General features: G+C 32.6%; 1 protein-coding gene across 8 annotated transcripts; it reads right to left on the reverse strand.

Annotated features, from left to right (window-relative positions):
- Positions 1 to 105: 105 nt before the first annotated feature.
- On the reverse strand, positions 106 to 20,394 carry LOC124430440 (reticulon-1-A). 8 transcript variants are annotated; one of them, XM_046977003.1, is made up of 7 exons: positions 13,854 to 14,229; positions 12,988 to 13,142; positions 8,038 to 8,073; positions 2,358 to 2,565; positions 2,017 to 2,225; positions 1,838 to 1,943; positions 106 to 1,720 (listed from the first exon to the last, which is right to left on the reverse strand). In XM_046977003.1, the coding sequence occupies exons 2-7, from the start codon at positions 13,127 to 13,129 to the stop codon at positions 1,666 to 1,668; spliced, it is 756 nt and encodes a 251-aa protein (XP_046832959.1). In that variant the 5' UTR covers positions 13,130 to 13,142; positions 13,854 to 14,229; the 3' UTR covers positions 106 to 1,665. The 8 variants fall into 8 exon arrangements, with proteins under 8 accessions (XP_046832959.1, XP_046832958.1, XP_046832957.1 ...); XM_046977002.1 differs by having other exon boundaries at positions 12,988 to 13,446; positions 14,021 to 14,228; XM_046977001.1 differs by having other exon boundaries at positions 12,988 to 13,446; positions 13,854 to 14,228.
- Positions 20,395 to 20,715: the final 321 nt, after the last annotated feature.

The raw sequence follows: 20,715 nt of genomic DNA on the forward strand, positions 1-20,715 counted from the left end.
TACTTAAAATTAATGTGATTTTTTTTTTGTTCATATTCCTCAAAGAAATATTGGATATGGATATGTTCGAAAACACGGCAGAGAATAGAAACAATACAATTTATATATCTTATTCAATGTAATTTTATTTATAAATTAATCGTATGGATGCAGATGCAATAATGGGAACTTCAAGAAGCGATACGCGTATTACATTTCACATTGTCAACATTTTGCTGTCAATTTTTAATACAAACATGTGGTCTTGGCCTAGATAGGTACCATGATATAATATAAAGTGACATTTTTATTTTTTGTTGTCTAACGTGTTCCGCCTCCTGTTATCGTGCAACAATTTTACAATTAAATGTTTGTCATTTTTCATTATACACATATAATATATAATGTATTTTTCACATTATACATATACATGCAGACAGATATCAGGGAAACCTACCTAGTTCCGCAACAGCCATCATAGTTAGAATGTCTGCATCGATCAAACAACAAAAATTGACAAGTTTTATTTTTAATAAACGTTTCTTTTTTTTTTCTCTCTCTCTTGATAATTAATGCGTTCCATTAAAAATAATAATTACATGATTTTTCTATATAATTAAATATTAAATTTTTGTTATCACATATTTATAAATCATACACTTTCATCTCTTTAAGAAAATTTTAATATCACTGAATTGGATAGGTTTACCCTGTTATATATACATATATTAAAAATTTAATTATAATTAATAATGGTAATTATGATAATATTATGTAACTGTCAACGTCGTTAGACATAATATACACTGTATAATTTGCATTATAATTTCTCTCGATTTTTAAACGCGCTAACAAACAACATAAGACACTGCGGAAGGGGAACTGTTACACATTATATTGTTGTTTTCAAAATCATTTGATAAAAGAAAAGGAAAAACTCATTTATTAAAAGAAAACTTAAAACTATCATATGTTGTACAACAGTACCCCTTGTTCTTGATAATAAATCACATAATATAATGTATATATACATTAAGCATGTATATTAACGCTTACAATAGCTTTACATCAATGATGTGAAGTAGTACCAAAAACAAGTGGACGTAAAGTGAAGAAGGATATCGAAAATTTGCGATAATTATGAAACACGTTAGTTAAAGATTACGACGAAACAGATTTCTAAAAAGTATCCTCGCATAGAGATTGCATTATTACAGCTAGTTAAAATATGCCACCATTGTATCATAGTTAATGAATGATTGATTAATTGCTAAGCATTATATACCTTTCTGTCTTTCATAATAAAGATACTTGTGAACAAAATGTCAATGAATGCATGAACGTTGAATCTTTGATCGATTTTCTTTTTCTCGTAGCTTTTCTTAAAAAGAGCAGTTTCTCTCTCTTTTTTTAACGCATCCCGACAAAGATTCAACATATGTGACATTCTTGTTCACAATTTCGCTTTCCTACATTTTTTTTTTTTTTTTCAAGCAATCGCAGCGCATACATTCAACCAATCAAGCTTCTGCAATTTCTCTTCATTTTGCGTTCATATTGTTCTATCCACACGCGCTGTTACTCTCTTTCATTTCACTTTCTGCATTTCTTATGCCTTTACATTATGATCCTTACTGTTCTTATCAAACGTTCTTGCTGAAATATCTCATCGTGTATGCGATTCTTTTAATCCTCTTTCGTTGGCTCAGGTTTTTTAACTAGAGGGATGGCTGCTTTTATCCTATCACAAAATGATATGAAAATAGTTAAATACACATACATCTTTCTTATATTACATATTTCTTAAAAAAAAAAAAGAAAAAGAAAGAAAAAAGATCATTTTTTTTCAATCACGTACTTGGCAGTAAACTCATCGACTTTTCCCTTAACCAGAGCCAAATTCTCATCGATTTGTGTTTTATTCGTTTCATACACTTTTGGTAGCGTGAAAAGTGCGACGACACCTGAAACACAATATCGTAAAAGTGTAACAATTTCATAGCTCCAACAAACTACTCATTATTTTTATCCACTGACCAATGATTATTAAAGTCATTCCATTGAACCATGAGCCAATGTAAGTGAAGCACCAAAGTAAAACCCCAAATTTGAGCGAATCGACGATGTCCTCTACTAGGAAGAGTCTGCGTAATTCGCTGATAGTTGCATTTACATGAGCTACTGCAATATCCGCGAGTTCGTGCACCTTTTCGGTGGGTAATGTAAGATCTAAGTCAAGAACATATCTAAAAAGAAAAAAGAAAACAAAAAAAAAAAAAAAAAAAGAAAAGAAAACAGAAAAAAAGAATTAGACAAAAGTATTATTACAAAATCTTTTTAAACGTAAACTAAAAATTTTGAACAAAGTATAAACTTACTTAAACGGATGTCCATCTGAAGTTTTTTGAATAGCCTGAAGTACACTTTTGTAAATACGAAAGGCTACCGTGGCGATAAGAATGAGTAATGATAAATAAGCAAGTACGCTGATCAGACTGAAGTAGGCCAGCGACAAAAGCAATCCTAAGGTCGCACCGAAGACAGCTCCCGATTTTTTTGGATCGCGCCAGTAGATAAGAGTGGCCACTGTAAGTAAAGGAAATTACATTTATTATTTCATTACGATTACTATAGGCTCATAAAATTAGGATACACATCAATTTTATTTATTTTTACAAATCACATTGCTACTTTTGTACTATTACACATTTCACATATAACAATAACATCGATAATATTTATTTATATAATATCAAATATTTTCATTTGTTCATTCATGTCAATACAATTAACATTAAATATAATTAAATATAGAAATTATAAAATGTTCATTAAAATTGGTGCAAATAAAAACTAAACCCTGTGTAAAGTAAATATTTGCTTTTTTATTTTGTTATCAAATATCATTATTATTATTATTATTATTATTATTATTATTATTATTATCGTTATTACCATGAAGTAATAAATGGACTTGGTGAATCCTCTTCTACTAGAAATACTTCTACAAACTAAAAATAAACCACATAAAAGACGGAAACGTTATCTCCGTGAAATGCTTTCCTCGACATAAAAGCGTTAAACGAGTAGTTGCATTGAACAGTCAGTTTCCCCGTTGAAGAGGATGAATCGTAACTGTTATTCTGTTACAGTCTAATAACCCTTAGCAGTCTTCCCCTTTATTCTCTTTTTTCTACTATACCTCATTTTTTCTTCCTCTCTTTTGTTTTTCTCTTCTATTATCCAATCCTTTTCTATTCTTAATTCCTACTCACAGTAATTAGATGATCATTATAATAAAATAATCTGGAGATTAGAATAAATTTCCAAGTTAAAATTTATTAAATTATTATTTAAACCTATATAAAATGAATGAATAAAAAAAAAAAAAAAAAAGAAAAAAAAAGAAAAAAAGAAAACAATAAGAGATTTTTCATAGAAACTTTCAATTTCGTCGTTTTACTTATTTAAATGAAACACTACTTTCTAACGACGAATTGTTACGAGGAACGATTCGTATTTTATTTTCAAATTTTCTTTAAGTTAATATAGAATTTATTATATTTTTTTATATTAAATCAAAACGATTTATATTAAATACATATATATCAATAATTTAATATTATCGTTTGTAAAATGATTGAAATTTAAGTCGCGTGTTCTTTCGACCATATGTTAATTTGATGCATCTGTTGCGATAAATATAACAGAGTAAACATTTTATATATATATACATATATATATATATTTATTTATTTAAAAAAAAATAAAATAAAACTCACCGGCATTCTCATTCTCATCCGGCAAAACTTTCACCGAAGTTTTATATACGTTTTTTCTTGTCATTATCGAAGCGCTGTATACTTTCTCACAAGAAATTTTTAAGACGTCGTAAAATGCTACGTGCGTTGTGTATGCGAGCGCACGCGCGATTACGGAAGCGAATATATCACACCGGGCCGCCGCGTGGTCCGAACGATAACAACGCCATCACCGATTTCCACGGTAACCGTGTTAACTATAAAGTGCGACACATTGTATATTTCAAAAATAAGAACTTTCCAATTTTATAATATATTACCGAGGGAAAGTTTTCTAGCTATTTTTAATAACATGTTTATAGAGATTGAATATATATTTTTGTCATTCTGTAAATATATATATATATATATATATTATCATGTTCTTCTCTTAAAGTTTACATAAAGCGAAATCCTAATCGATTTCTACAAATCCTTCAACTTCTCTCTAACATTTTTCATATTATTCTTATAAGAAATATCACCAAATACGTAGAATTCTAATAATAAATACAATTAGAACGTAGGAATAAGCTGGCGAGTAATCTAGACACACACACACTCTCTCTCTCTCTCTCTCTCTCTCTCTCTCTCTCTCCCTCTCTCTCTCGTCCTGAAGCAGGCATAAAGAATTTCGCAATTTCATTTGGCGATGATTCAGTTTTACCACACTCCTAATAAATCTGTAGCTCTCGGACCAGCGAGAAGCCAGAGATTTTCTTTCAACGTTTGCCAAATCTTTGATACATATATACAAATGATTTACATGCATCCCTAGACTATTCAGAATTATATCAAACATTTTCAACCATTCTTCTAACATGTTTTGCTTTAACCAGACGTAATCCATAATATGATGAGAGAGGGAGGAGAGAGAGAGAGAGAGAGAGAGAGAGAGAGAGAGAGAGCTGTTGAACTCGTCTTTGTAAATGTGAGTAGAGACTACTTAAGAAATATTTTTAGCAGTCAACGATCGACCGATGAACGAGGTGCGGTGAATGATCGGAAACGATGTCATTATCACGTAGACGAAATATTATTCTTATCTTTACTCCTTTCTTCAGGCTTAAAACATTTTAAAACCCCGTAATGGCTTGAGATTTGTAGTTAAAAATGCAATCCCGGTCAAAAGTATCTATCTAACTGATTTTGAAAACCAATTACTCTTTCTCAAGGCTTTTTAGACACAATATTAAACTTCTAATTTTACGAACGAAACTTGCGAAATTTTACTATCTACAAAAAAAAAAAAAAAAAAAAGAAAAGAAAAAAAAAGTAGCCTATAAAGAGTCTCAACGAAAGAAAAAAATTGATTTTCGAAACCACTTAGTAACTTTTGGCTCTCTCTATACTTGCAAAAAAAAAAATCTTCCTACTCCTTTATTGGCTACTGTACCGATATTTTCAAATGCTTCCTGATGCATAACAATTAACCACCATCGAGTTCTTATTAAAAGAACGTTATTCGGTTTGTACTCAACGTAGAATATTAATGATATCTTTTTTTAGATTTCCTTTATACGTTATTGAAATGATTATCTTTTTTGTTTGAGAGAATTCTATTCAACAAATTTATTATTTTACATAAAATTATTTTTATATAAAAGTGAGTGTTTTAAGTATAATAAATATTAAAAAAAGGACATGGATATAAAAATATAAACTTAAAAAATATTTCATATATATATATATATATATATATATATATATATATATATGTAATATTAGGTTGTTTTTGTTATTTGGCTAAGGGATGAATTCATTCAAGGTGGACGTTTTATCGTCTTGAGTGCAACCAACCTATGTTACGGTACGTCATGAATAATGTAGAGAATATGTATACTCTCTTTCTCTTTCTTCTATATATATATATATATATATATATATATATATATATATATATAGAAATAGAGAGAGAGAGAGAGAGAGAGAGAGAGAGAGAGACCTACATACAAATACACGTATATATAGAACGTGTACATATAGATGCATATATATATATACAATCTTCCAGATTCTAACATAAGATTAAAACGTGTGTGTTAACACGTGAACAAATCTATTTTATGGGACGTTCCAAGAAAAAAAAGAATATTTATGTAAGAGGTTCTAAAATTCTTGAGGATTATTTCAAAAATAGTTCTTTAAAGAAATATTATTTATCAAACATTATCGAATTTTATATTTCACACAATATGAGCAACATCATTTAATTAGTAATTTTTTTTTTGTCTTCTTCTCAATTAAATATAATTATGTTCGATACTTCTTAAATCGAAAACACTTTTTTTTTTTTTTTAACGAACGAACTCCTTAAAATCTTTGTGTATTTTAATAAATTCAAAAAAGTTAAAAGGCGTTTCGTTTCTCCAATATCTTTCGCTAATAATTCATTTCAAATTCCAATCTCTCTCGATCGACGAATATACAAATATAAAAATAAACACCGTCGTAATAATTACAATTTATAAATTATCTTTTTTTGACGTACCGGTCATTGCTTTAATGTTACATACGAATGAATGAAAATTCATGTTAAGAGTATAATGAATTAAACATGTTAAACGTTCTCTCTCATTGAATAAGAATTACTCACGTGTTTTCTTCGTGATAGCCATATTTTCGTAGAAAGTAAATAATCCACGCGTAAATAATAATCCAAGTCCGTCAAAGAGAAAAATTTGAAGAATGTTCAATGATTGTTACTTTGTCTCTCTCTCTCTCTTATTTTTTTTTTTTTTATCTTTTTTCTTCTTTTCTTTTTTCTTTTTCCTTTTTGTTGTTTCCAACCAGATTGACCAATTACGAAAGAACGTTGAGGTAGATAACTACGGTCACAATTTGGAAATAGATCGAGACGTTGTTAAATTAAACGAGGAATAAGAAAGAGAAGGAAGAGGAAGAGGAGAAACAAGGACGAGAAAGAAGGGGCTCTAAAAGGCGCAACTCAGTCAGACAGTCGGACAGACAAAAAGGGAGAGAAAGAAAAAAAGAGAGAGAGAGAGACATATATATACACATACACAGAGATAGAGATAGAGAGAGAGAAAGAGACGACAATCGAGACACGCACGAGGTCGCGATAAAATCGTATCGATCCTTGGATTAGGTGGGCGAACGGTATTACGCGAAGACGCACTCGGCTTGACGACACCGGGCCAAGGAAACCAGCCGACTCGAAAATCTCCCAGAAAGAGAGAGAGACAAGCCTTCGAAAATCTGGCTTAGAGCCAACGAACCTGGCCACACGTTATATTTAGTTTTATCCGAGAGATCGAGCAAACGACGTAAGAGGGCGCATATATGCGTCTTTATAGATACACGTATATATGTATGCATGCATACATACATACATATACATATATATATATATGTCATATGTATTTTTTTCAGTTTTATTTTTATTTGTCAGTTTTTTTTTGCTTGTTAATTTTTTGTTTTTTTCGTATCGGAAAGTTAACGATTTTTTTTTAAGCATATTTGTTATATTGATAAATTATATAATTTTCTTTTCATATATAATGAAAATATTGAGTTATAAAAGATTAATATTATAGAATAGGGTAAAAGTTCCTAGGAATTTTGTAGTTTAACAATTCGATAAAAACAAAAATTAACCTAAGGAGTCTCGATAAAGGAGTACTCGAAAATTTTGTAGATCACATTTTTTAAAACACTTGTCTCGCCACCTGTAATATTATTACAAATAATTGAAACACGATAGATTATTTTTTTTCTCTCGTAAAATTATCGATAACATAATTATTGGAAAGTATTTAGGAAAGCTGTATAGAGGTCAAATTAAATCAACTAAAAATAATCGAGAATTTTGTTTTTTTTTCTTTTTTTCTTTTTTTTCCGTCAATTATCTGTTAACTTGACAGATCTAAAAATAGGTTGTTACTATCTAACGTCAAATTTTGTATCTTTCTCTCTTGTTCTCCCTTATCATGGTTTTTTCATCCTATTTAGAAAAAAATAAAAAAAATAAAAAAAAAATAAAAAAACCAGATCGAATGCCATGATCCATCCAAACGTCGTAAAAATTATAAATAAAATATCGCAGAGGACACTTTGATAGGATATAAAAACATATATATATATATATATATAAATAGGAACATATATACATTTACATATATATCTAATCTACTTTTCAATAAATACGTAAATATATACATACATACATACATACATACATACATACATACATATATTATGCAGGTTCAAATACCTTCGCACATTCTTGCTTTCTTACCTTTCGGATTCAGTCTTTCGGGGTTAAACCATGCGTCTGGAAAAAAGACAATTAGAAATATGTTAACATCATATTTTCCAACACCATTTAGAATTCAAATGTTATTCGATGTGATGTGGGTCATTTTTTCTTTTTTTTTTTTTTTTTATTTTGTTGTTATATTTGTTGATGATGATGTTGTTGTTGTTGTTGTTGTTGTTGTCGTTGTGTGACTGATCAATATGAGAAGATCCATGAAAATGCGATGAAATATTATTTCGTGATAAAATATGCGAGTTTATATAAGAGTGGTCCAAAAGTTCTTAAGACCGGTCAAAAGTTGCGTCTTGATTTCGAAAATCAATTAATTTTTTTTTTTCGAAATTATTAAGGCTTGCCTTTAGGATTTTAATTTTACAAGCTAAGTTTATAATTTTACAATTTATAAAAAGAAAAAGAAAAAGAAAAAAGGAAAAAACAATTAGCCCAAATAGTCTCAAAAAAGTATCATTGATTTTTAAAATCATCGAATAACTTTTGTCCTATCTAGAGACTTTTGATTCATTCTTTTATATACGCATAATGCTATTAATCATAATAATAGTCATTCATTAGAGAACTGTTAATTACTTAGAATTCAGTGCATTGTTCATTGTGCGTGCACCGCTTCTTCATTTTATTACGAGTATCGTTCGAATAATGATTATTATTTAAATCTCGATTTACTCGGTAATTCGATAAAAGATTATGCGAAAAGGAAGTTAAGTATAATTTATTTTATGATGTTATTCCGATGTATTCGTTCATTGATATAATCGAACTAATGAAAATGCATATGAATAATATTTTATTTGTTACACGAACAACAACAAATTTCAATTATTTAAAATATAATACACATATGTGAATATGTGTATCTTTCTTTTTTTTTTTGTTAATTAAATTGATTGATTAATTAATGTTTTTATTTTAAACTTTCAATTTTCGATTACATCCACGAATAATCGGAGACCAAAGTGCAGTGTCCGTAGTAGTATCCCTTCGCGAGATATATTTGTTTAATAAAAGCTTGTGCATTCTTTTAAGGGAAAAAAAGCATTAGAGCATCTCGTTTCATTATTAAAAAAAAAAAAAAAAATATTTATATATACATATCATGCTATTATCGATCTTTTTTACACACGGGTTTTATATTAATATCATGTAGAATAAAATTTCCATATTGCGGAATGTGTCCCCAGTCGATGAGAATTAACCATCTAATGAAACAAAAATATATCGGTTTGATTAAAAATAGTAATAATAATAATAAAATAAAGATATCCAAATGATGCTGCGTTTGTATTTTTTTTTTTTTCCGAATAATATTATTAACATTATTCTACTGACATAATTGATTAATTTTATGTATCAAAATGTCAGCTTGTACGTAATACCAAATTATATAATTTTTCAATATATATATATATATATATGAAACGTTTTCCTGTCAAAAGGCTTCATATGCGCTGTCCTGTCAAAAAAAACGCTTTCCTGGAAAAAAAAAAACGCTTTCCTGGAAGAAAACCCCCCCCCATATATTATACGTTCTTTTTCGAAATTAATATATAATCGAGGATATTTGACAAGTTTCAAACTTATCTTGCACGTGAACTAAACTGTGCGTGAAAGTTTATAATCACGTAGATCATAGATACATAAAGAAGACAGATGTTCGTTACAATGCACTTTTCTCTCTTGGATGATAATGATACATATTTACGTCTTAAAAGCGATGCTTGTAATGCTTAAAAGACGAATTTATCGTTACGTGTAGATAGGGTTCTATATTTCGAAGGTCGTTCTTTCAGAAAAAAAAAAAAAAGAAAAAAGGAAAAATAGACTACATAACCTTATCTTTCAACTACGAGACGTTGACGTAAGAGTCGTATAGTAGCAAATAAAAAAAATATATATATATATACACTTTTGTCAAGTCACCAAACGTAAACATGTATTCTTTATTTTTTTCTTTCTTTTTTATTACTCTCTCTTTTTTTTTTTGTTCTCTTTCTGTTCTCCTATTAAATTTCGAATTGTATCAAATGGCGATAATTTAAAAAATATAATAATTACGGCATAGATATCATATTATATATAACACCCAATACATATACATATATCATATATACAGAGTTGATCAAAAGTTCATAGGCTTGTAGTTTTACAATCGAGGGAAAAAAAATAAATAAATAAATTGGCCTATAAAAAGCCTCGATAAAGAGTAATTGATTTTTTAATATCATTTAGAAACTTTAATTCTATCATAATTATTAGATATAATAATTATTGTTTAAAGATTATCGTATATATTACATAAATGTATTCGCATGTTTCTCGATTTTCATTGAAAACCTAAATTATAATAAAACAAAATGCGTTATGAACTGAATTTCGAAATGCATTGAAATTTTAACATTTTCTTTCAATCGTCGTTTCCAAGTTCTCAATTTCTGCATTTTTCAGACAAAAGAACAGACAATGCGATTTTCCTTCCTATATAGTATTACATTCCTCGAAATTGCACGTTGACTGACAAGTTAAATTTAGATAGCGGTTCAGAAAATTGGAAACCGGTTAAAATGTTTCTCTTGTAAAAGTTTACAAAGAAATTAAATAATGAAGCTTACTTTATCTTGAGTGTAAAAATAGTATAAGATACTTTATCTGTTCCTGTTGTTTAAATTAGGATTTTCATAAAAAGAATTTTTTTGAAAAAAAAAAAAAAAAAAAAAAAGAAGAAGAAAAATAAAGAAGGAAAAGGAAAAAAAACAGGTAAGAAAGGAACAGGAATATTTTCAATGAGTCATTTTTAAAGAAGATATCGATAAAACTACTTAATACTGCTTAACGATATCGTGACATAACAACACACACACGCACATTGAAAACGCGCAGCACTCACGCATGCACGCAGGCGCATACACACATGTTTATATATCCAGGTTATTGTAGAAAGATTCGAGCTACTTCGTACAAAGTACAAGTGCATTTTCTGCCTTTGTCACCGAGATATCGCGCACAGTATTACATAATCAATTTCAATCCACGACAAGATTAATTCGAGAGTAAAACATTTAGTATTGTTTTTCGATTTTTCCACGATCTAACGTTCTATTGTAACGTTCTTCTTCTCTAACATATTATGGGAATAACGAAGAATAGAAAGAAAAAATAAATTAATAGAGAATAATATCTTCCGCATCGTTGCAACATTGATAATTATCTCGCGTAAAAATTCGAAACGATATTAAAATATTTTTTATTTTTCTTATCTGCGATAACGAGAAGATTAAAATAAATATTTTATCTTTGTTAAATATAAATATCGGTCAAAACTGTAAAAAAATGATCAGAAAGAAAGAGAGAGAGAGAGAGAGAGAGATAAAGATGATAATTGCTAAGAATATATTCGTACGACGATTACCTACAATAAATATAGAATATAGAATCACGATCCTTGAACTTCGCTACCTGACGCCATTTTGAAAACGGCTAGGAAATCTCTAAATTGAGAATTAATTCCTCAAAACACTTACTATATTTACTTTCTAAATATATCTGTATTATGTAAAACGTAATATGTATATATTTGAAAAAAAAAAAATTATCAATCCTTGTGGAAGAAAACGTTGGACTATTGATTTAAAAAAAAGAGGAAGGGAGGGAGAGAGGGAGGGGAAGGGTAGGGATGGGAGGGAGAGGGAGAGAGAAAGAGAAAAGAAAAAAAGTGAGAGAAGTATCGAAAGAATATCGATAAAGACGGCTAGAATAATTTTTATCCGAGAATTAATATAATGATCGATAACCCAGTTTAGATTCCGGACACTTCAACTACGAGAGTCAAGAGCGTTATACTGCGCAGGACAGAACTACGTGGTAAGCTTTTTATTTAAGAAAATTTTATTGAAATAAAAAGATATGACACGAGAATCGAAAAAAAAGATAAAAGAAGAGAAAAGAAAAAGAAAGAAAATAATCTCACAAATATTGATATAAATAATAAAACGAGTATGTGCGTGTTTTCGTGTGCGTATGCGTATCTCCGTTGGGTGACATAAAAAAAAAAAAAAAAAAAAAAGAAAATATAAGAATTTCTAAAAGAAAGTATTATTGATTTCCATGATATGAAAGAGTCGAAGTCGAATAGATGTCAGGTCGATAAGATATTGATGGTAAGTGAAACTAAGCATAAGAAGAAGAAGAAAAAGAAAAAGAAAAAGAGAAAGAAAAGGAGAGAGAAAGAGAGAGAGAGAGAGAGAGAGAGAGAGAGAAAAGGAGAAAGAGAAAGGGGAAAAAAAAGATTGTAAATAACACATTAAGAAGATATTTTCTCATTAGTAACACCATGACCCTCGTTGTGTTTCTTTTTCTAGATCTTCGTATATGTTATGTGTACGTGTAACGGACGAGTCAAAGTACGCGCGGTGGAACAGGAACGACCGGAATCGCAGCAGCTGAATCGACCGACCCTTTTCTCTCGTCTCCATCGTGGTAAAGCGCGATGGTTCTTTAAAAATGGCGTAGATGGGTCTTTTTTTTTTTTTTTTTATATCCACGAGGACGGCTGATAGATAATAAGGTTAAGAAAAAAAAGAAAAGAAAAGAAAAGAGAGAGAGAGAGAGAGAGAGAGAGAGAAAATTTGAAGACAAAGATAAAGGATTGTATTAGAAAATTATCTTATATAGCCCGATAAATTTTCCGTTAGACGTCACGCTGCACTTTGTCCCGAATAATCGTAAAGGAAGAAACGAAAAAAAGATGACAATGAGAACAACAATGACCGATAACGATGAATAACTAAATAGTATATACCATAAAGTCTATAATAATGAATGAAAAGAAAAAAAGAAAAAGAAAAGTGTGTATGTATGTGTTCGTGTGTGTGTGTATATAGTGAAAATACAAGTGATACTACAGGAAAATCTTACTAGGATTAAGAATATTCCAGAAACAAGGATCGCCAGCAGCATTGACGTTGGTCATAACTGCGTTGCTATCGTTGTTGCTCTTCCGCGCGGAATTTTCTTTCTCCGGCATTGGGCACGCCGGTGCTACAGTCTCCGAATCCATTTTACGTCTCTTACTTTTGTTGCAGAGAGAGAAAGAGAAAGAGAGAGAGAGACAAAGAGAAACAAAGAGAGAAAGATAGAGAAAACGAGAGAGAGAGAGAGAGAGAGAGAGAGAGAAAGAGAGAGCGCTCGCGCACACACAAAAAGTAAAAAAGTCGACTATTAACACTCCTCGAAGTATACTCGACGACTACTTGCGCGTCGAAGAGTCCTGCTGATGGTGGCGGTGGTGGAGGAGGTGGTAGTGGTGGTAATAGTGGTGGTGGTGGTGGTAATAGTAATAGTAATGTAATTGTCGTTGTTCAAAACACCGTACGACTACAAAAAAAAATGACAATGTTACTTTTCTGTGTGTCCCTTAATCTTTAAACTCGTTAAGAAGAACGTCGAAGATAAACGACACGACACGACACGACACGACACGACACGACACGACACGACACGACGACGACGACGACGACGACGACGACAAGAGAATAAACGAAATGGAATAATCTTTTGAGAAGAAGAGAAAGAAAGAGATAGTCAAATATTATATATACATATAGAATTGTATATATATTGAAAAGAGTGAGAGAGGACGCAAGTGTCGCTCCGCACTGCGAAACAATTCGGTTCGTTTGTCGTTCGTCAGCTCTCTCTCGCGGCGCTGATACCTTTCTCTCTCTTTTCCTCAAGAAGCGCCCCTGCCGAATCGGTCGGCACAGTCGACAGACTGGGCGTACCTGATACGCAATTTCTCAACGTTGAGGCGCAGAAAAAAAAAACAAGAGAGACGCGCCAGTAGTCCGTAGTACTTGCGCCGTCGCTCTCGTCGACTCTTTCTTTTTCTGTTTCTTTTTGCTTTTTTTTACTGTATCTTTCTTACGAAAGATACGACCCTGTGACACACCGAATTTCTCTCTTTCTCTCTTTCTTCCTTGCTTCCTTTCTTTCTTTTTTTTTTCTTTCTTTCTTTCTCCTCTCTTTTTCTCCCCTCTCCGCGTTATCCCTTTCACAAGCCTTTTTAAATGCTTCGAATTTATTTCGTTCACGGATTTGATACGTCGAAAAGGAAACTTCCGAGTCGCGCGCGTCGTTCGAGAACTGAAGGCTGTTATCGACCCGCGCTTAGCTCCGACCCCTCCCTACATCCATCCCCCTTCTCTTCCTGCGGAACTCCCTACTCTTCTCTTCTCTTCTCTTCTCTTCTCTTTTCACTCACTTGCTCTGTTTCTCTTCATCCTATCCTATCCTATCCTATCCTATCCTATCCTATCCTATCCTATCCTATCCTATCCTATCCTATCCTATCCTATCCTATCCTATCCTATCCTATCCTATCCTATCCTATCCTATCCTATCCTATCCTATCCTATCCTATCCTATCCTATCCTATCCTATCCTATCCTATCCCCGCTCCTCCCCCCTCCACCTCCTCTCCCGTTCCATGCTATCACCGCCATCTCCTCGTCACCCTTCTCTTATTATACTTTTGCTTCGTTCCTTTCCACCTTTACTTGTCTCACTCACTGCGCATCGATATATTACCTTCCCCGACAGCGCTTCGATTGCCTCCCGTGGCGATATTCCGAACTATTTAGGATCTACTTTCTTAGCGGGTGTTTTTGAATCGATTTCATTATCGACCTATATCTTTTCTATCAGTATAATCTTTAACAAAATAATATTACGGATGTCTCTTTGTAAAAACACATTATTATAGGTTATAACATGCAGAACTATAATAAATGTATTAATTCGAACATGTACTATTTATTCGATCGTACACATCGATTGGTAAAATGTTGTCTAGAACGCATGCGTTAATTTTAAAAGCGGAGGGAGCTTTATGAATAAATGAGTGAGCAAGGAAGAAGGAAGGGTCGGAAAGTACTTTGCTGGTGGAGGGACTAGAATGACAATTTGCAGACACGTAGGCGCCCACGCGACTAAAGACAAACCCTCCTATTGTAGCCTAACCTTTTGTGCGTGAATTTGCAAGGAATATATGCAATACGAATCAAGTGCGCTAGATTAATATAATGTGAGCTTACTTGTTATTTTCTAAAAAAAAAAAAAAGAAAAAAGAAAAAGAAAAAACAATTGATCTTTTTTATCCGACAACGAGTAAAAGAGAAACTGCGAGTATACAAAAAATTTCTAGGTTGAACTTTTGATAAAAAGAAAAAAAAATTATAATTCCTTGGATATTATTATATCACGAAAGGAAATCAATATCGCGAAGGTCTTCAAGAATTTTCACTGCCACGATTATTTCAAACGCTGCCAATATTTGAAATCCGATCGTATAATGCAAATTGGAAATTTGAAATAATAAAGAAATTCCCTTTCGAGGTTATCATTAGTCCAGCTTCCAGACCAAATGATGACTAAGCCCGAAAAATAATGAAAATTAGGAGGATCAACGTTGGCCGAGACCTCTGCCAACGTTGACCGACATTAAATGTCTGACATTAATTGACTAGAGAGCCAAGAATAATCCTTGAAATTCTTTGGCAAGAATCTAACACGCAATTCTGTTTAAATTACGCATTTGCTTCAAGTTACAATGAAAAAGAAGATTTCTTCCCTCCCTTCTTCTCTGTCTCTCTCTCACTCGTTACCCCATTCGATATACAGAAACCTACTATATCGATTGCGAACTCTCTACACGGTTGATACAAAAGAATATCGATGATATCGACCGAAACTTACAATGTCGATATTAACTACCGTAATATGAAACCGACTTTGTTATTAAATTTATATTGTAAATAATACGATATACAGGCATATATTCTAAATATTACATTATAATAAAAATACTTGGAGATCTATTTCTCTCGAAGAAACTTAATACCAGCGATCTGTTTTCCACTCATATATATATACATATATAAATAATTGGACAATAGAAATATGTTAGTTATGAAAATCGTACTTGACAAAAAGATATAGAAAGAGAGATACCTATGTTGATGTTAAACAAAAACAAAACAAAAAAAAAAACGGCGTAAAAAAATTCCGAGACGGAAAAGAATTTCTGATCTTTCAATAGCTTGCACAATTATCGCCGTTTAAACTTTCCTATTATATCCTTTTTGCTTTGAAAAGATACGACGATGTCATATTGATAATGATTATAGACTTGACAGATTTAATTTTATACCTCCCGTGGATCACTTTTTATTGATAGTATTACGTCATTATGTCCGAGTATAATACGAAACATTGGCACAAAGGTGTGTCACATACTCCTATTGAGTACTGCAGAGAGTTCGGATCAATAAACTGTAGTAATCAATACTTACTAAGACGGTTTTAAGTTACACCAAAGGCTATCATTACGTACTCTCTCGTCTTATTTCTTCGATAATTATTATTACACCAAAGAATAGATAAGAGATGGGAAAAATGTAAATAGATGATTATCTAAAGTGTATTGACCACAGATGGAAAACGATCTCGTTTCTATATCTCTTGCAAATCATTTTATTTTAATCGAATATAAATATATTCTTTTTAGAGGATCGGTCAAAAGTGATCGTACGTATATTTTAAAAATCAATTGCTCTTTTTCGAAGCAACATTTTAGGCAAATTTTTACGCACCTAGGGACGTTTTTATGAGTTGAAAAAAAAAATAATAATAATAATAAAAGACGTAAAAGTCTCGACAGAAAGTAATTGATTTTTAAAATCATAAAAAAAAAAAAAAAAAAACAACACACTCTGTACTTTCCCTATTAAAAAAAAATCAGAGAGAAAAAAAATATAGAGATATTATTTACTTGTTGTTAATTCTTTCTCCAATCTTTTCATCCTCAAAGTCTAATCGCAAGAATATAATTAAATTATGACGAGAGCAAGCTTATACGAATAGCGGTCAATAAGCATGTGGAGCGATTAACATGTATATACGTAACGGTAATAATTATTCATATCATCAGACTATCGAGGGAAGAACTGCGCACATTAACCATATATATATATATGGTTATATATATATATATGTATGTATGTATGTATATATATATATATATATGCGCCATGGAAAATAACAAAAAAAATTTGGCATTCACCTCATTATTATAAGTAAAACTTTTAATAAACGATTTCCCAAAAAGATGAACTGTTGAAATCGATGCTATTGCTATGGAATAAAAATGTTTTAATGAATGTTTGAATTTTGTAAATGTATCATTTAAATTTTTTTTTGTTTCTTCCCTTTCCACAACGACAACCAATCATTTTTATTTTTAGATATTTGTCACGCGACTCTACCTTACTTTATACCCTCCCCCATATCAATCCTTTCGTTAGAAGGAACGTGAAAGAAAAAATGCACGTTGCCTTTTTCTCCTTCCTCCTCCTTCTCCTCCTCCTTCATCTGATACTTCTCGTTGTCAGCCGAGCCGGTCAGTAACTACTTACATACACGAATGTGTGTACACGCTTCGGCGCACTTCATTCGCTTATGAATCAACCTTTAAGTTTATTTTAACCTCTAGAAAAGTGACTCATCATCCATGACAAAATATTTCGCAATTCGATCTCGAATTTAATCTAAGAAAATTTTAGTTTATAGAATAATATCATTTATCTAAGCTTATTAGTATAAGCATCACGTTATCAATAAAGTACAGTTATATTTATAAAAATTAAACAGAGAGAGAGAGAGAGAGAGAGAGAGAGAGGAGAGAAAGAAAAATAAAAAGAATGATAAATATTCGCATTACTTAAATTAACAATGTTATCATCTTACTTTCCTTTAATTTTTTTCTACGTGAATGTTAAAATATCCTTGAAAAAGATTCTTCGTTCATGACAAATGTTTATAGACAGTAAATATGTATGTACATATGTACGGCACCTGTGTCACGAAATCATTTTCGATGATGATGCAATCAATGGTTAGAGTATTAAAACGATTAAACGATAAGATACGCGTATATGCGTATATACGTATATAACTTACCGAGTCCCATGTCCCTGAAGATTTCCTTTGGTGCGATTTCAATTTCTTGAATCTTATCTCTGGATTTATCAAAATACCTTCCATCCTTATGTCCAATGTCTTGCGCCACGTTCGTTGATGTTTTAGTAGCAATCGAAGTAGATTTAGATTCGGCATTTTTATCGGAATTAATTGTTTTATCGTCGTTCTGATCCTTCCTCTTAATCGTTGATTCGGTCGCGATCGTTTCTTTGATAATGTCGTTAACGTTAACGTCGTTTTGATCTTTCTTCGCGATCGTCGGTAAAACGTCGACCGATTCGTTAACGTTACAACGATCATCAAGAGTTTTTTTATCGTTCTTCGTGATATTGTCGTCGTCGACGTGCTCGAAAATTTCGTGATTACTGGTAGAAAGAAGATCGGTATTATCCGTATTGACTTTCGTAGGAGGGACAGGTGGAGTAATGGTCGTCGTCGTCGTCGTCGTCGTCGTCGTCGTCGTCGTCGTCGTCGTCGATTGGAAGGAATCAAGATCGAGTAGGTTGGAAGATGGTACGGATGCTTCTTTTTCATTCGTATCTTTCGATATAGGATTTAAACTCTGATCAAAATTCATTTTTGTTTGATCTGAGATTGTAGAGGTTGTTATTAAATCGTTCGTATTCTCGGAGAAATCAAGGAGTACGGTGTTCTCAGCACTGTTCGTTGATAAGGTCTGAGGTGATGGTGCCGATGATGCGGCGGCTCGTTCGGTTTCCACGAAAGCGACTGTCGCCGCCCTGGGGTTGAACCCTTCCGCGGAAGTTGTCCTACCTGCCGGCCGTTGAAACGGATCCGCCATGGAGTTGTATTTCTCGATATCAGCGGAAGGTGGCGGGGTGGCGGGTAAGGCCTTTTCCTCCTCTTCCTCCTCACCTTCCTGATCCTCGTTTAGGAAGGAACTACGTTTGGTAATATTTGGTAACTGATGATCCGTATGAACTTTTAAATCCGTCGAGTCTCCTAGATGATGATCCTGGACACGTGGCGGTTCCGTCGTAGATGATACTGTCGCCGGCAACGACGACGATTCTGATTTTTCTTTTTCTACCGATTTCTCCCCTTCCTTTTTCTCACCTTTTTCCTCCTCCTTCTCCTCCTTCGACAGCACCTCCTTCTCTTCCTTCTTCTTCTCCACCTCTTTCTCCACCTCCACCTCCGCCTTAACCTCTCCCTTTACCTCTTTTCCAAATGAGCTTCCTTCTTCCTTCTTACCAAGGAAGTCTCCTCCTCCTCCTTCTCCTCCTCCTCCTCCAACGAACAACAAATTCTCTGGTTCGACCCGTTCGAAATCATCGGTCGAATCGTGTTCCCGTTTAATCGTCGAAATCATTTCCTCGCTCTTAGAAGAATCGGAATCATTCTTCTTAGGCTCCTCCATAAGAGGACCCGTTGTTATTTTACTCTCCTGGAACGTCGTCGACATCTTCCTCTACTTCTTCTTCTTCTTCTTCTTCTTCTTCTTCTTCTTCCTCCTCTTCCCTTCTCTCTTCCTCTTCTTTAATATTCCAGTACCTTTTACCTTTGCAAGGATATAACCAGGCACGTCCTGCGTCGCGCCTACGATGAGTCGATTTTAATGGGCTCACACTCCTTTTATTCGATATATTTATTGCGTCACTTTACGTCGTATATTTATCCTCCTTTTTTGAAAAATTTATCCACGCGATGTTTTCGGAACGAGAAGAAAGTCACGAATGCGTATCCTCGATTCCTTCGCACTCCTTCTCACCGACGTCGCGCCGACGATACACGCCGACGGCGCTGCTCGACGACCGTTGTCCTTCTCTATCCTTTCTTCCAAAGAAGACGCACGTGCGGCGGCGAACGACTTTCCTTCAATCTGATATATCTATATCTATATATATATATATATATATAAGTGTGTGTGCGTGTGTATATGTCTATCTTTCTCTTTCTTTTATTAGAATGTTTATGTACGTGGTTTCTTCTTCGACAGCTTTCTCTTGTATATCTATTTCCTCTCTCTCTCTCTCTCTCTCTCTCTCTCTTTATTTGTCTATCTATATCTGCCTGTTTCTCTCTATCTCTCTTTCTTCAATAACCGTTCTTTTCCGGTTAACTATCCGAATTCCTAACCTTTTATTACAAACACGTATTCGAACGTGCGTGTATCTCAAAGCTCACCGACTCGGAACGAGAAACAGTTTTGGTAGAATGAAATGGCATACACCGGATTTATATATGTTATATTGCCTTTACACGCGCTCTTTCCTTGCACTAGAAAACGTCAAAGTGACAGCCGGAGAATGAGAATACGTCAAGTACCCAATGGTAGGGATAAAACTGGAAAGATGAGTGGGAGAAAACTGTGCGTAAGCGAACGAGAGAGAGAGAGAGAAAGAGAGAGAGATAAATCTATAATAAGAACGACCAAAGTTGACATTTTCACATCAACGAATTGTAAACATTCTAAAATTCTTATTCATCTTCTATATTTATCGTATTATTATTCTAAATAATGTTTTTCCCTTTCTTATTCTCTATTTCTCAATTTATTATTCGTTTACTTTTATTTCGCAATCGGTCCAGCACGCCCCCTGCTTTTTACCCTTCCTAGCTACGTCGCTGATGTGCCGGCTCATT

Source organism: Vespa crabro, chromosome 18 (genome assembly GCF_910589235.1).
Source record: "Vespa crabro chromosome 18, iyVesCrab1.2, whole genome shotgun sequence".
NCBI classification, from domain to species: Eukaryota; Metazoa; Arthropoda; class Insecta; order Hymenoptera; family Vespidae; genus Vespa; species Vespa crabro.

Coding starts and splice junctions, on each gene's coding strand:
- LOC124430440 (XM_046976999.1), bottom strand. CDS start 19,534: ATGTCGACGACGTTCCAGGAGAGTAAAATAACAACGGGTCCTCTTATG. Junction 1,944..2,016: donor AATGACTTTAATAATCATTG/GTCAGTGGATAA, acceptor ATTGTGTTTCAG/GTGTCGTCGCACTTTTCACG. Junction 1,721..1,837: donor GTCGATGAGTTTACTGCCAA/GTACGTGATTGA, acceptor ATTTTGTGATAG/GATAAAAGCAGCCATCCCTC.